This window comes from Babylonia areolata, chromosome 29, assembly GCF_041734735.1.
Source record: "Babylonia areolata isolate BAREFJ2019XMU chromosome 29, ASM4173473v1, whole genome shotgun sequence".
Classification (NCBI taxonomy): domain Eukaryota; kingdom Metazoa; phylum Mollusca; class Gastropoda; order Neogastropoda; family Buccinidae; genus Babylonia; species Babylonia areolata.
The window spans coordinates 41,595,352-41,613,086 of NC_134904.1; the positions used below are offsets into that span (position 1 = coordinate 41,595,352).

At 42.8% G+C, this 17,735-nt stretch overlaps 1 protein-coding gene across 1 annotated transcript; it reads left to right on the forward strand.

Moving 5' to 3' along the window:
- The first annotated feature begins 328 nt into the window (after positions 1–328).
- LOC143275081 (uncharacterized) lies at positions 329–11,887 on the forward strand. The gene is made up of 5 exons (XM_076579148.1): positions 329–739; positions 1,120–1,329; positions 2,848–2,949; positions 8,745–8,901; positions 11,679–11,887. The coding sequence occupies exons 1-5, from the start codon at positions 659–661 to the stop codon at positions 11,786–11,788; spliced, it is 660 nt and encodes a 219-aa protein (XP_076435263.1). The 5' UTR covers positions 329–658; the 3' UTR covers positions 11,789–11,887.
- The last annotated feature ends 5,848 nt before the right edge of the window (positions 11,888–17,735 follow it).

Here is a 17,735-nt window from a genome sequence, read left to right on the forward strand (position 1 = left end):
ACACAACAGGTACATACACACACACGCGCACACACACACCGTGACATACACACACACCAACCCTCACACACACACACACACACACACACACACACACACACACACACACACACACACACACACACACACACACACACACCTCCCCCTGTCCCCACCTCTTGGTAGTCCCCCCAGTCCCAATTTTCCTCCCTCCCTTCCTGTTCCTTGGAAGCAAGCAAGAGCCAATAAAAACGGCGAGTCGTGGAGTGTTAGGGCGACATAAAGCGGACTGAACATCCCTGCGAAGTAGTGTGGACAAACGTGTGTTGGGAAGAAATCCACAACACTTCCTTCTTCTATTCAGCGTTTTGAAAAAAAGAGTAGCGTTTCTCTTGTTTTGGCCAGCGTTTGCCATTAACTTGCCTTTCCTTTTCCTGAAAGCGAAAGCTATATCCCCAAAGTCGTTGCTTCTACTGAAGAGCAAAGCTTTAATTCCTTGCGGACTTCGATGTTATCTGTTTGAAAAGAAATCAAAAAGAAGTGTTCACCGGAGATTTTTTTAAATCGCAAGACAGAAGAAGAAGAAGAAAGAGAAGAAGAAGAAAGACCGAGAAGCGGCTGCCTCACAGGGTTATCAATTTCCTGTCCGTGAGTGACAGAAGTAAGAGAGGAAACGTATATGAAAATGGTTGCTGTTTTCTGGATGGCTGCAGTGTTTGCTTTCGTGGTAAGCTGCCTGGAATCCAGTGCAGCACAAACGGTAAGTGTCACTTGTTGTTGGTGTTGTTTTTGTTTCGTTGCCCCAGACTTTGGGGATATCATGTATTCTGTATTCCGATGACTGATGAGGAATGGTGATGGTGTGATGACGATGTTGCTATGGCCGGGTCCACTAAGGTTTGGGACCACTTGACAAGGCTATACTCTCATAATTTATCTCGGCATCAACCACTTAGGCTGAGAGATACAGACATCTGCATTGTTGGTCAGGGGAAAAAAAAGAAGAAGAAAGCAACACTCCAAAAGACGAATCTGTGAAGTGGATGACCCCTGACTGTGTCAGTGATGATGATGATGACAATGACGACGACGACAATGAATTTTGGTTACTACATGTCGGGCTCCCTGACTGCACTGCAGAACGCCCAGCCCGGCAAGCCGCCGGCCCTGTCCCCAAGACGCCACTTCTCTTGGCAGCGCCTGGTCCACGATGAGCCCGTGCAGGAGAAGGCCTTCGCTGTGGACAACCCCGACGTGCAGGTGGTGGCTCTCATCTCCAGGGACCCCCAGCTCGGAGAGGCCCAGTTCTTCGGCTCTGTCAGCATGTATGATTTCTCCACACCCAAGCCGGTCAGTTGGTTTCTGTTGTTGTTGTTGTTATGATTATGATGACGGTTATTATTGCTGTTGTTGTTGTTGTTATGATTATGATGACGGTTATTATTGCTGTTGTTGTTGTTGTTATGATTATGATGACGGTTATTATTGCTGTTGTTGTTGTTGTTATGATTATGATGACTGATGATGGTTATTATTGCTGTTGTTGTTGTTGTTATGATTATGATGACTGATGATGGTTATTATTGCTGTTGTTGTTGTTGTTATGATTATGATGACTGATGATGGTTATTATTGCTGTTGTTGTTGTTGTTATGATTATGATGACTGATGATGGTTATTATTGCTGTTGTTGTTGTTGTTATGATTATGATGACGGTTATTATTGCTGCTGTTGTTGTTGTTATGATTATGATGACTGATGATGGTTATTATTGCTGTTGTTGTTGTTGTTGTTATGATTATGATGACGGTTATTATTGCTGTTGTTGTTGTTGTTATGATTATGATGACTGATGATGGTTATTATTGCTGTTGTTGTTGTTGTTATGATTATGATGACTGATGATGGTTATCATTGCTGTTGTTGTTGTTGTTATGATTATGATGACTGATGATGGTTATTATTGCTGTTGTTGTTGTTGTTGTTATGATTATGATGACTGATGATGGTTATTATTGCTGTTGTTGTTGTTATGATTATGATGATTGATGATGGTTATTATTGCTGTTGTTGTTGTTGTTATGATTATGATGACTGATGATGGTTATTATTGCTGTTGTTGTTGTTGTTATGATTATGATGACGGTTATTATTGCTGCTGTTGTTGTTATGATTATGATGGTTATTATTGCTGTTGTTGTTGTTGTTATGATTATGATGACTGATGATGGTTATTATTGCTGTTGTTGTTGTTGTTGTTATGATTATGATGACGGTTATTATTGCTGTTGTTGTTGTTATGGTTATGATGACTGATGATGGTTATTATTGCTGTTGTTGTTGTTGTTACTGTTATTATTATTATTATCAATGTATTGATTTATTTATTTTCATCATTATCATTATGTAATTTGTTTATGTAATTTGTTTATATAATTCTTTATTATTATTGTTATTATTATTATTATTATTATTTGGGTAGTATGTCCTGTATTGTTGCTCTTGTTATTTCCTCATGTTATTCGTCTTGTTTGCGTTCTTCTTCTTCTTCTTCTTCTTCTTCTTCTTCTTCTTCTTATTATTATTATTATTATTATTATTATTATTATTGCTGTTCTTCCACTTCTTTGGTTGAGATGCGCCTTCAGCGCCCTGAACACTCACATCCGTGTTTTGTGTTGTTTGTGTCACGACGATGATGGTGATGATGTTTGGATGATTGTCACCATGATATAATGATTATACTACTACTACTACTACACATTGTCACACACACACACACACACACACACACACACACACACACACACACACACACACACACACACACAATGCTGTAACGGACGGAGGATGTGTAACGTGCGCAGGTAGCAGTGATCAAGCCTCACTTTCAAGGCCAGCCGTGTTTTCTGTTGCCTCCGCCAGAGGGAGATTTCAACTCCACCTTGGCTCTGCTGGACGAGAGAAATGTGAGCTGTTCTTCTTTGTCTGTCTGTCTGTCTGTCTGTCTGTCTGTCTTTCTTTCTTTCTTTCTTTCTTTCTTTCTTTCTTCAGTTATTCCTTTCCTCTTCCTCGGTTAATCACTCACTCACCCACTCACTCACTCACACACTCACTCACTCACTCACTATATCGTCTGAAACACACATTCTACAGAAGTTTGCGTTCTGGTTCCTCATGAGCAAAAATCAGTATTAACAAAACATATCTCATGAAATAACAGCAACATTAACATTAACAGCAACAACAACATTAATAATGATGATGATGATGATGATGATGATGCATGATGATGATGATAATAATGATACTGATAATGATGATGATGATGATGATAATAATAATAATGATAATGATAATAAACAAACTAACAAACAAACAAAAAACAACAACAACAAAACAGTCCCAAACTGAAGTCACTCCACCACAGAAGTAAGACAGGTCACACGATCCACGGCAGGGAACGGGTGGGGAGGGGGCGGAGGGGGAGGGAGGAGGGGGGGCTTTGCCCGACCACCATCACAGTCACCGTGTTTTCACAGTCTGATGCGTAAAGCAAAAACACTCCAGTCTGACTGATGCAAATACACAAGTTAATAATTATAACGTTTTTGTTTGAAAACAAAGCTTTATTTCTTTTTATTCAGCAATTCTTTCTTCCTGTCCGAAGGCTTAACCAGCGCGTTGGGTGCTGGGTTTGTGTGTAGCCAAATTTGCAGAATATTTTAGTCTCCAATAAGACATTGAGCGTTGGGTTTATGTGTAGGCCAGGCCTACACTATACAGACTTTATTAATCTCCATTACGGGATTTAAAAAAAATTTTTTTAAAGAGTGAAAAGCTAGAAAGCTCCTCGCACAGGCCAGGAACATATAGAGGCTAGTCACAAAGGGTTTTCTATTGTTTTATTTACAATCGTTAATTAGGAAAAGAAAAGAAGAAAGGAAAGAAGATAAGAAGACAGTGATCATAGAAGACACAAACAACAAAATGTCATTAGTAAATCATGTCAGATACAAGTAGATAATAAGCACATGTATACATATTAACATGGAATGACCACCACTCAGTTTGGGATAAGCAACAACATAACACACATGTGTGAATACCAAACACTGACAGCAAATGACTTTTCTAATACATTAATTTTAAGTAATGCAGTAAATGTGGCTAATGCCGATTTACTCAAAGTACACTGACAGTATAGATTATGTAAATATTATACTGTGTCAAAGTGACTGAAATGAATCAGCTATAATGTAGCATTATACTGGAGTCAGCTGTATAGGACTAAAGCATGATAGCTGAATTACAGTTACCAGACTGCAATAAACATCAGATGGTTTTTACCAATAACTGATATTAATCCAACGCTATCTTGTAACCACCACAACAGAATACTATACACACATCATAGAGGACTAAACACACTGTAACTGTGCAGCTGGCAGTACTGAGAGTCAGTGTAACAGCACTGTAGCAGTACTGATATCAGCACATGAAATAATACATGAATGATAAACAAGATGATAGAATAAGTGACTTTGATATAAAATACTGGCAAACTCAGAGACCAAATATTTAGTCGGTGTTCAATGCAATGATTGGAAGAACTATCATGGCTTGACCATTAAGTGGCTTCAACATTTAAAATTCCCCCACCTGACACGGGATAAGTAAAGCCAAACCTTTATCAGTGTGAGTGAATGAAAAGGAATATGTCATTCCTATAATGTTCTAGAACAGTTGAATAAACTATCAGTGGGCAGAGACGTCACTGACTGACGTTCGGAAGAATGAAATGGAATACTGCTTTCAAGAATATCCTGATGACTTACGTCAAACAATAATAAGACCTGTGACTGACAACAATGCAATTCTTCTAACACAGTTTACCAACTTTAAACGCTGTCAGCACACGACACACATGCATCAATGTGGCGAGACAATGGCCTTTGGGGTGACACACATACTGACAGTGGTCAGCTAGCCAGCTACCGCCAGAAGCAAGCTCAGGTAGAAAGCGACCAGTGGTCACATACTCCGCCTATTTATGCACGTCACGCGAACTGCAAGGATCACGCTCAATGGCTGCAAGTAAATCACATCTGTTGGGCTGAACATTTGAATAATCCGTGTTTGTTGTCAGGTGTTCAGTGATAGATTTTTAAACAATCCCTGAACCGATTTATGTTGGATTGGTCGCAAAACAAAGAGCTCAACATCAACTTTCAAATGAGTATAAAATGAAGTGTTCATTATTTATGATGAATTTATAATCTTAAATTAAGTCACCTGTAAAAGATAAGTTTTAATGAGTTCGTCGCTGAAAATTACAAATTGTATTAAATCAGTTTTATGTAGGCAAACACAAATGGATTAGATTCAAAGATGGAATTGCGATTATTCTGCCAGTATATAATACTTGTAGTTTACTGATCCAATGGAAGAAATATTTAGTAAAATTGGGTATGTCACAAATGCACAGCTCAACTTGGCCCAAGCTGGCAAGCAACACTGGTCATGTAGTGATTGTCGTTTAGTGTCAACACTGATCATAGGAACGAAACTAAAACTCTCTACCATCATAACTGACACAATCAAACTTGGGAGTACATCCAACCCTCTTTCCAGTTCAGTCAGGACCTTGGTGTTGTCCTTGACAACACACTGTCCATGCAAAAAATTATTAGTCAGACATGTCAATTCTGCTACTGTCAATTGCGGCACATCAGTTCCGTTCGGAAATATCTGTCCACCGGCGCAACATCTAGACTTGTGTTTTCTCTCATTCTCTCTCGCCTTGACTACTGTAACTCTCTATTGTCTGGTTTGCCTACTTCATCCATTCAGTCCCTTCAGCTCATACAAAACTCTGCTGCCCGACTCGTCCTCAGAAAGAAAAGATCTGAGCACATCACTCCTCTTTTGCAACATCTCCATTGGCTCCCTGTCTCACACAGAATAAAGTACACGATCAGCACTCTATGTTATAAATGTATTCACAAATCTGCCCCTTCCTATCTCTGTGGCTGCCTTCACCTCTACACTCCATCTCGCTCTCTACGATCAGCTTCGGATCCACTCTGCCGGTTTACGCATACCCAGATTCAAACACTCCACTGTTGGCCGCCATTCTTTCTCCGTCTCTGGACATTGCAGCTTGAATGAACTTCCTCTTTCGCTTCGTCAAGTCAGCTCTTTCAAGTCTGGCCTTAAAACCCACCTCTTCCCAAGATAGCCTCCCTTCTCTGCCTCTTCAGTTCCTTGTCTTCAGTTTCTCCAGTTTTAGAGTTATGCATGCATGTGAATGACTGGTGTGAAAGTGCCTTGATATGTCTCTGAACAAGATTCAGCGCTATGTAAATATCATCATTATTATTATTATCATCATCATCATCATCATCATCATACATTGTCAGATATACATGTAGAGTAGCATACATGTACATTAGCATAGATTATAGTGACATGAATTATTATAGCATATTCACAGACATACTTTGCATTGCTAACTATGTGACAAGTTAGTTCACAGGTCAAGCAAGAATAGAATTATGGAAAAAAAACAAAAAAACATGAAATTTGCAGAAATATCTGAAATGATAACAGCATCAAAAACTTGAACATAATTACATGTAAATTGATATGTGCAGCATTGCTTCAGTCTCAGCAAGAAATAAAAAATAAAACAACATGAGTATCAGCATCATGACTGTTCCCGCTGCAAAATGTTTTTCTTCAATGTCAGTACACTGGTAATGGTGCCCTGGATGCCAGCCGTGTGGATCGCCTAGGGGTGGGAGCTGGTGGTAGTACAGGCGGCTCTGGTGTTGCCTGAAGGGATGATGTCCTGGGCCTTGGCATGGGCCTGATCAGCCACACCCCAGTGTCAGTGTCAGAGTGTGACACCTTGCTGTCCTGGAGATGCTCTGGAAACAGGCCAGTTGGCTGACTGGTGGTGGTTCAGCACCCTGCATAGTTGATGGTTGCCCCTCTGCTGTCGGGGGCCATCCACAGGTGATGGTGGCACTTGTGGGAATGCTGCATCAGGTGTGGTGCTGTGTGTGTGGGGGGGGGGGGGGGAGGGGGGGGGGGCGAGGGGGGGGCAGGGGGAGGGGCACCCACAGGTGATGGTGGCACTTGTGGGAATGCAGCATCAGGTGTGGTGCTGTGGGGGGACGGGGGGGGCATCCACGGGTGATGGTGGTACCTGTGGGAATGCAGCATCAGGTGTGGTGCTGTGGGGGGCAGGGGGGGGGCACCCACAGGTGATGGTGGCACTTGTGGGAATGCAGCATCAGGTGTGGTGCTGTGGAAGTCCACCCACAGGTGATGGTGGCACTTGTGGGAATGCAGCATCAGGTGTGGTGCTGTGGAAGTCCATCCACAGGTGATGGTGGCACTTGTGGGAATGCAGCATCAGGTGTGGTGCTGTGGAAGTCCACCCACAGGTGATGGTGGTACCTGTGGGAATGCAGCATCAGGTGTGGTGCTGTGGAAGTCCACCCACAGGTGATGGTGGTACCTGTGGGAATGCAGCATCAGGTGTGGTGCTGTGGAAGTCCACCCACAGGTGATGGTGGTACCTGTGGGAATGCAGCATCAGGTGTGGTGCTGTGGCGCCTCTGTCTTCATCTGCATCTGCACCGCCTGTGTTGCTGGATGGTGCTGGTGTAGCTGGCGTGGGTCCAGGTTGCCCAGTGTGTGTGGTAGCAACACACTCTTTGCTGGCCACTACTGGAGCTGGGTGGTCAGCCTTCTTCACATCGCGCCGCTTGCGGCGACACAGCCTCTGTGTGGCCAGACCTCTCACACCACAGTGTGGAGGCTGTAGGGTCCGGTCAGCAGCACAGCGGCGGGGATGAAGGACTGGGTCTGTAGGCGGGCAACAGTGGTGTTGTCCATGCCGGGGCAGGTGTCAGTGTCGTTGTCTTCCCGCACCCATCACTGGGCCTCCTTCTTTGCCGCCTCGAAGGTGGTGTGAAGGCGGTTTCTGATGAAACGACTGACATCGTGCCTGAGTGCAGCTGGCTGAAGGCCTCTGGCCAAGGCGTCGCGGAGGATGGTCGCTGGCACCTGAGTGATCCCATCTTCAGCCTTGTTGACCCTGGTCCACAGGTACTGAAGATGGGAAGCGCAGTCGGCCACCGTCTCCTTGGGCTGCTGCTGTCTGGTGAAGAAGGCAGTGGCATGGGCTGTGGCGTCCCGCTGATCTCCCCAGTTCTCGGCTTCAAGAACCGCAAGGATCTTGGCTGGGGTGTCCACGTTGGTCGCTGGCAACCCGACAGTCTGCTGGCGAGCTCTGCCTCCAAGGGCTGAAATCAGCCAGAGAGAGGCTGTCGCGTCATCCAGGGGCTGCAGCTGTAAGAATCAGTCTGGCCTCCAAGATGAAGTCAGTCGACTTTGCCTGTTTCTTCACCAGTTAGCGTCGTGAGTTTGGGCAGGAATTCGGATGAGGCCATGTTGATGGGGCGACGTTTCTTTTCCATGGACTTGTGTACCTGCTGCGCTGTCTCAGTACTCTCTTCTCCTATAATAAGATCGGCTGCTTAATTCACACATAATCATGCACTTGCGAACGTGGCAAATCAAGATAAAATCGACTGCTTAACTTTACACACGTCACTTTATCATGTGTTGATAAAATTATGATAAAATCGACTGCTTTCTTCCGCAGGTAGGCTGTCATCCAGGGGTCTTTGGATATAAAAAATATACAATCCAGGATTTTTGCCTGAATCGCAGGTTCGTTCATTTACAGGGGGCACAAGCAAACGTGACTGGCCAAGCCGTGGAGTTAACAGCGGGTGACCTCCCTTTGACAGTCAGAGAGCGAGCAGAGGTGTTTGCGAAGAACCCTGTGGTGATGAGGTTGTGTTACCGCCAGGCGATGTTTCGGTGCACCACCCCTGACCCTTGTGAGTATACTGAGCGATGTTCTGGTGCATAACCCCTGACCCTTGTGAGTATACTGAGCGATGTTCTGGTGCATAACCCCTGACCCTTGTGAGTATACTGAGCGATGTTCTGGTGCATAACCCCTGACCCTTGTGAGTATACTGAGTATGGGCTGGGTGGGTGAGTAGCAGCAGGAGTCATGAATTTTACATTTTTCTACTGAAGTGTGTGTGTCTGCGTTCGTGCGTGTCAGTGTGTGTGTGTGTGTGTGTGTTCTTGCGTTCGTGTGTGTCAAGTGTGTGTTTACGTGTGTGTGAATGTGTGTTCTTGCGAGCAGATGCGCCTTCGTGTTGTGCATTCAGTTTGTGCACGTCACAGTGTGTGTGTGTGTGTGTGTGTGTGTGTGTGTGTGTGTGTGTGTGTGTGTGTGTGTGTGTGTACCTGATACAACTGTTGATTCAGATAAACATCAGCAACAAAAACATCATGTTAGATTATATGAATAAGGTGAACTGAGACATGTGTCTCCGACACGACAGGAAGGCGGGGCCCAATCCTTTCCATTCGCGACATTGATTAATTTCCTCTGAAGTCAGAATCCTGTTCACACTTTGAACTGAGAAGTGGGGAAAATCGGAATAAAGAGCTTTCCTGTTGAAACGAAGACTCGAACTCTGATCACTGATGGAGAACACTGGACCAGAAGTCCAATGCATGACTGATTCTGCCACTGCTCCAGAGCAGGATATTTGGTCAAAAGGGAATTGGTATTTGGTGACGTGACGAGGCCAGATTTGGTCAAGAGAATAGGTGTTTGGTGACATGACGACGTCAAGAGAATTGGTATTTGGTGACGTGACGAGGCCAGATTTGGTCAAAAGGGAACTGGTATTTGGTGACGTGACGAGGCCAGATTTGGTCAAGAGAATTGGTATTTGGTGACGTGACGAGGCCAGATTTGGTCAAGAGAATTGGTATTTGGTGACGTGACGAGGCCAGATTTGGTCAAAAGGGAACTGATATTTGGTGACGTGACGAGGCCAGATTTGGTCAAGAGAACTGGTATTTAGTGACGTGACGAGGCCAGATTTGGTCAAAAGGGAACTGGTATTTGGTGACGTGGCAAGGCCAGATTTGGTCAAAAGGGAACTGGTATTTGGTGACGTGACGAGGCCAGATTTGGTCAAAAGGGAACTGGTATTTGGTGACGTGACGAGGCCAGATTTAGTCAAGAGAATTGGTATTTGGTGACGTGACGAGGCCAGATTTGGTCAAGAGAATTGGTATTTGGTGACGTGACGAGGCCAGATTTGGTCAAGAGAATTGGTATTTGGTGACGTGATGAGGCCAGATTTGGTCAAGAGAATTGGTATTTGGTGACGTGACGAGGCCAGATTTGGTCAAGAGAATTGGTATTTGGTGACGTGATGAGGCCAGATTTGGTCAAGAGAATTGGTATTTGGTGACGTGATGAGGCCAGATTTGGTCAAAAAGGAATTGGTATTTGGTGACGTGACGAAGCCAGATCTGGTCAAAAGGGAATTGGTATTTGGTGACGTGACGAGGCCAGATTTGGTCAGAGTCAAAAGGGAATTGAATTGGTATTTGGTGTCCATGGATCAGGCGATTTCTGAACGGGGTCCATTTTAGGACATGTATGCAGGCGAAATGAGATACAGCGAAATAACCAGGGTGTCTCCTAATGGCTCTAGTCTGACAGAACGGGAAGTGGATGAAGAACATGTCCAACGACAGAGATGTTTAGCGGACAAATGACACGCCATTAGTTTTTCAGTTTTTTTTACCCGAGCTTTCAGTCCACAAAAAGTACACTGGAAACTGAAGCATCAATGCTCCCAGGGTCAATGACTCTGGGATGTCTGAAACAATCTACGGTAATAGCTTTTGAGATGTACTCATGATAATGTGGAAATGATTCCATCATTCAGTGTCTGGAAATGATTCCATCATTCAGTGTCTTATTTTTACCATGTGACCATTTGCCAGAAGTACATTCCGAAACCCTCCAAGAGAAAATTACCCTAACTATGATGTGCCGCCACTGTACGTGCCATTACGATGATTTGTTTTTGTTGTTGTTGATTTGTGATCGGACAGAATTCGAAGCCGTCTCTTTCCATAAAAACTAAGCAATGGCGCCATGCAATTTTACAAGTGCATTTTCGTGTGAAGTGGGCGCTTTGCTTGATTTCAATGGCTGTCCACATGTGTGTCGTGTGAAGTGGGCCCTTTGCTTGATTTCAATGGCTGTCCACATGTGTGTCGTGTGAAGTGGGCTCTTTGCTTGATTACAATGACTGTCCACATAATTATTTGTGTCATGTGAAGTGGGCCCTTTGCTTGATTACAATGGCTGTCCACATGTGTATCATGTGAAGTGGGCTCTTTGCTTGATTACAATGACTCTCCACATGTGTGTCGTGTGAAGTGGGCCCTTTGCTTGATTACAATGACTGTCCACATGTGTGTATCATGTGAAGTGGGCCCTTTGCTTGATTACAATGACTGTCCACATAATTATGTGTATCGTGTGAAGTGGGCTCTTTGCTTGATTACAATGGCTGTCCAAATGTGTGTGTCGTGTGAAGTGGGCTCTTTGCTTGATTACAATAACTGTCGACATGTGTGTATCATGTGAAGTGGGCCCTTTGCTTGATTACAATGACTGTCCACATGTGTGTATCGCTTGGCGTTGATTGTCTTCTCGTGCACATGTACACATATTAGATCTTACGCTGACTGCATTGTAAGGAAGCGTCGCCTTTTCTGTTCCCAGTGGCTTTTGATCCATACCTTGCCGCCGAGTCGGAACAGCTGACGTTTTCAGTGCTGACGTTGGAAAGCAGCGTCACCATCACCTTCACGTGGGAAGCGATGACGCGATGAGGTCGGCTGACGATTACGTCGTTTTTTAATGACGCAATCTCCGAGTCCGTGGTTTTGGCTGCTTTACAAAGTTCTTGTAATGGTCAGAGATGCTTTTGAAAAAACAAACAAAAAAAACCAGTTGCGTATTAAATTATTTGCAGCTTTTATCATCATTGTTTAAGTATTGGGTGTTCTTTGTAACTTACAATTAGTATAACTAACTTCACTCCGTCTCGCAGAAAATTGTACTTTTCTTCAATTAAAGAAGACAACAACAACAGAAAACACAAAAAAACAAACAAAAAAACCAGAGAACCCAACACGTATGGCAGTGTGTGTGTGTGTGTGTGTGTGTGTGTGTGTGATAGCAATATTCAGTTTGCAACACTAGATGATTCGAAATGGGAACTACATTTCTCCAGAAGGGATGGTCCTATTCCTGTCTGTCACTGAGTCCTGAGCGTACTGTCTTCTTTTACACCTTCTTCGCAGTGCTGTGGAATAATAATATTTTTTACCGCTCCGTAGTGAAACCGGCTGACAATTGCAACCATCGATCGTGCGGTATCACACCACTGTATTCCAGTCTGTAGACCTTATATATAGTCGTTTTGATTGATACGTACTACCATGTGCTAGAAAGTGTGGGATTTGGAGAAAGCATGGAATTAACAGAAAGCGTGGGCGAACGAACTTGTATCAGTGCTGGAAATCGATATGCTCAGCCTGGGCCTGTTTAGACTTGATATTTGACATGGTTGGAAGGTCGATGTACTCTGCCTGTACATGTCTAGACTTCTCATTTGACATGATTGGAAGGTCGATGTACTCTGTCGGTACATGTCTAGACTTCTCATTTGACATGATTGAAAGGTCGAAAAACTCAGCCTGGACCTGTTATGACTTGACAATTGACATGGACTGAGGGTCGCCAAGTATCGGAAACGACAGGCCGAGCACGTCTGGCGCTCCAACAAGCTGACAGTCTTCATAGAGATGTATGTCAAGAAGCGCAACATATGAACGGCATCAGTGCATACCGCCCAAAAACGTGAACTTGTAAGTTGCTGCCCATAAACAGGAAAACAACAACAACAACAACAACAAAAAACCCACAAAAAACAACAACACATTCTTTCGTGTGTGAAAAACTTCGTTTTCTTGACAACTTACGTAGTAGGTATAGTCCTTCCCCCATAATTTGTGTGTGTGTGTGTGTTCCCCCCCCCCAGGCCCCCCTTTGCATTGGACTGAGAGAACAAGTGAAAGAGAAAAAGAGAAAGACATTCTTCACACACACACTCTCTGTCTTTCTCTTGATTTGTTTATTCATTTATTCTACTGGAAGCAAGCAGTATTTCAATCTTTTCTTTTCTGTAGCAGACTGGGAGCTTCTTCCCACAGGGGGAAAATCTGTAAGTGACAATACATCACACCATTTTTGTTCATCTCCCGCACAACTTTCTGGAACTCTATAGATACAATCACAACACCCACAATCACCATCTAACAATGAAAACAGAAAACAATTTCTTGAACAAATGCACATTATAAACTTTCAATCAACATATTACAATAACAGCTACAGAAAATGCAAAGAAAAACAAGGTCATCCCTGAAAACAATACACGTAATTCAACAACAGCAATATAAACACATACATACACTATCTCAAATATTTTATCTGAACAATCCATGTCATGTAGTGTTGGAATAACTATCACAAATCTAAATGTTTTGTGGAAAAAAGTGTTGTTTTTGCTAAGTAAAATAATGAGTAAACACTGTTAATGGAAACACCACAGAATGACAGTTAGCATTTTGTGCAAACATCCTTTTTATAAGCTTTGGGGTTTTATATACCATGGTTTGTACTCTGCATGTCAACAGTTTGTGAATGATCATGATGAGCATTATGTTATTACTTATGAACAAAAATGTGTTCACAAACACACACACACACACACAAACACACACACACACAAACAAACACACACACACTCAGAAACCATGCAACTGGGTTGGTTCATGCACATTAAAACTTCAAAAGGCTTTGTTAAATGAAGAGGTTTGCACAACTGCTGTCCTAGCAGATGATAAAAAAAAACAACTAAATATACTAGCATCTCCTGTATCTATCTCTACTGGAAACGCATGCTGCTACTTTCTACTGTCTACAAGAGACAGATAAGATGATGACCAAACAAATACACACACTCCCTGACCCAGTAAAACAAATGCACACACCCCTACAGGGTTTAAAACCTTTTTCTTTGTAAATGTTAATATCATGATATATACTTACCAGAGATTTATCTTTAAATGTGAATCTCCAGAATTGTTTGAGGTTTATAATCAGAAAGTGATCTTTCTCTGGCAATGAATCTCTGCACTGAAACAGTAACATAAAAAAAGACAAAAAAATGAAAATAGAAACATAAAAAAGCAACCACATTTGAAAATTAAAACAAAAACAATATCTGAAAATGAAAATAAAGTGATTTATACATGTTTTTTTCCTTGGTAATAATACATTAAGCAAATTTCAGTCACACCATACACTTTTTTTTTTAGGCATCTACCAACTATATGTACAACTTCACTTTTTTTTTTCTTTTTTATTAATTCACATTACACTCTTGGTACACACACACACACACACACACACACACACACACACACACACACAGAGAGAGAAGGGAGCATGAAAGGGAAAGAGAGCAGAATCTATAATCCATATATCTATAGTCATGAAACAGATTCAGGTGATCACACACACACACACACACACACACACACACACACACACGAGCATGCATATTCATTATTCACACATTCTCTGTAGATAATTGTTAACTGACATTGAAAAAATATTTAGCCACTAATTGAACAATACAGTTTCCAAAATTTGCTTCCACACTATGATTTTGAATATGAAATATGGTCCCATTTCAAAAGTCCCTTTTTCAATGTTCGCAGAAAGCTGGCTCTGCATTGCATTGCGCTGTATTTTTGTCACAACAGATTTTTTTTTCTGTGTGAAATTCGGGCTCCTCTCCTTACAGAGTATGTCCCCATAGTGCAGCACCACCCATATATTTTTTCTCTTTTTTTTTTCTTGCCTGTAAATGTGTCAAAGTGGATTTTTCTACAAAATTTCATCAGGGACATCCCTTTTGTTGCCGTAGGTTCTTTTACATGTACTTAGCACATCCTCTGCATGGGACTGCAGCTTATAATCTCATCTGAAAGACTAGTACCCAAACCACTTGTCAAGGTCTAGTGAAGGAGTAAAAATCCTGGAACCTGCAGACACTTGGTTATCAGTAGGGTGCATCACCATGATGCCGCTGCTTCACTGCGGAGGCCTCATTCATGTCAGCTGCTGAAACACAATCTCTCGTTTTATAGGCATGTGACTGGGCTTGCTCGACGGGTGCAACAGCTAAGTGATCAAACACTGGCCTTACAATCTGAGGGTCCTGGTTCGAATCTCAGTTGTGTATACAAGTGAACATGTGAGTCGCAGCCAACGAACGAAAAAGAAGAAACAGAAGACTGAAGTTGTTCAGGATTCCACGGACACCTAGGAGTAAACCAGCAACCATTTGTGATTTGTTTTGCTCACATGCACTGGTGCTCTATAGCATTCATACATATATGCATTTCCAAATACAACCATTAGTCTGCCCATCTGTGCTTAAAGAACACAGACATTAATGCAATCATGCACACACAGAGATGCATACAGATACACATACGCACACAAATACACATGTATGCACACACACACACACATGCACACACACACACATTTCCAGTTCAAGCCAATCTCAGTTCACCAGAAAACAAATTAAGAACACAACTACTGAATCAAAAAATAAAACAAATTTACTTGCATTTATATCATCACCTTCAGAACTTGAAAAAAACAAACCCAAAAAACCATGGACGAAAACACATCCAACATACATCCACTCAGGAATTGTTTTGAACGTTTCCACTGAAACAACCGTCTCACATAGATTCCTTCTCCTTCACAAGCAAAGATGAGCATGATCTTCACACACTGGGTGGGTCTGCAGATGATCACTCAGTCCAGTTCCAGGCTCTGCAGTGTCTGTGGCACTGCGGACAAGGGTGTAGCTGGTGCTGTCCAGGTGCAGGTGGATTAACCCTTTCACTGCCAAACTCGCATTTATGCACAAGCTAGGTAGAGAACCAGTGTCACTGAAAGGTGACCAGATCATGGGTCTGTTGTCCATGAACCTACTGCTCTTGATGTTCCCTGGTAGGATAGCCCATATTTTCTACACATCACAGGGAGAATCCCCAGCTATTCTTAGACACCATCTTTTCTGTGTTTAGAGCACAAGAGAATTTACACTCTAAGTTGACTGGCGGTGAAAGGGTTAAGCGCCTTCTCCTTGCATTGTCGGCATTTCAGAATGGCATTACCGATCCCCTGCACCTTGAAGGCAGCGGCACCGGACAGATCCACCTGTGCCATGCTGAATGATTGGAGGTGACCACTTGCCATGTGTTGGGGTCTGTGCTGCAGCGCTAGAAGGAGGTTTTTAGGGAGTCTTTGTAGTGCTTCTTTCGGCTCCTGTAGGGGCGCTTTCCTACAGACAGCTCTCCGTAGAACAGGGAGGCAGGGCTTGTAGTCATTCACTGAACACAGTCAATGATGCTCCTTCTTCATCTTCTTTTTCGTTCATGGGCTGCAACTCCCATGTTCACTCATGTGTACACAAGTGGGCTGTTACATGTATGACCATTTTTACCCTGCCATGTAGGCAGCCATACTCCATTTTCAGAGGCAATGATCCTCCAAAGCGAAGACTATCACTAGTTCAGTACAGTACATCAACACTTTCAGTTTCAAGGATACACTGAAGTGTATGGACTAATCCATATATGCTACACCACATCTACTCAAAAAGAGAGAGAGGAAGCAGATGCCTGAACAACATAAACTGATAGCGCTGGTCAGGCCTTCACAGACTACCACAGGTATGCATTAAATAGTAACCTGAACAACACATAAACTGATAGCGCTGGTCAGGCCTTCACAGACTACCACAGGTATGCATTAAATAGTAACCTGAACAACACATAAACTGATAGCGCTGGTCAGGCCTTCACAGACTACCACAGGTATGCATTAAATAGTAACCTGAACAACACATAAACTGATAGCGCTGGTCAGGCCTTCACAGACTACCACAGGTATGTGTTAAATAGTAACCTGAACAACACATAAACTGATAGCGCTGGTCAGGCCTTCACAGACTACCACAGGTATGTGTTAAATAGTAACCTGAACAACACATAAACTGATAGCACTGGTCAGGCCTTCACAGACTACCACAGGTATGCATTAAATAGTAACCTGAACAACACATAAACTGATAGCGCTGGTCAGGCCTTCACAGACTACCATAGGTATGTGTTAAATAGTAACCTAAAAAAAAAAAACCCACAAAAATCAACACATGATAAAATGAAATCCTACCGTGGGTGCATATAAAACAATCCAGAAATGAAAACACAGAAGTAAATAAATTACAATATAACAAAAAGAGAAAGCTACACAGCAGGTGAATGACTGAACTAAAACATCAACTCTGACAATGGAAAAACTGCTTTCTCCAAGACACTGGTTGCTGCATCCAGATCTGATCTCATCATATCAGATGTCAGCAATGACCAGTCTCCAAGCTCTGTGTGATCACTTCTTCCCTGTGTTATGGTCACTGTCAGTCAGGTGACTCCAGTCAAGTCAGTGCATTTCAGCAATGTCAACAACAATTGCAAACTGATTTCCAGTGGTCTGCATGACACAATGTTTAAAGCTATTTCCGTTTTTCAAGATGTCACTGTGTTTGGACAAATCCATGTTAGCTACATGCCTGACTCCACTCCAGTGACCCAGAAGCTCTATAGCTGTGCAGAGGACCTG

What these genes read in the sequence shown, in the direction of transcription:
- LOC143275081 (XM_076579148.1), top strand. Translation starts at nt 659, where the DNA reads ATGAAAATGGTTGCTGTTTTCTGGATGGCTGCAGTGTTTGCTTTCGTG. An exon ending in AATCCAGTGCAGCACAAACG is followed by an intron (nt 740 to 1,119) that starts GTAAGTGTCACT and finishes ACTGCACTGCAG; the next exon opens with AACGCCCAGCCCGGCAAGCC. An exon ending in CTCTGCTGGACGAGAGAAAT is followed by an intron (nt 2,950 to 8,744) that starts GTGAGCTGTTCT and finishes GTTCATTTACAG; the next exon opens with GGGGCACAAGCAAACGTGAC.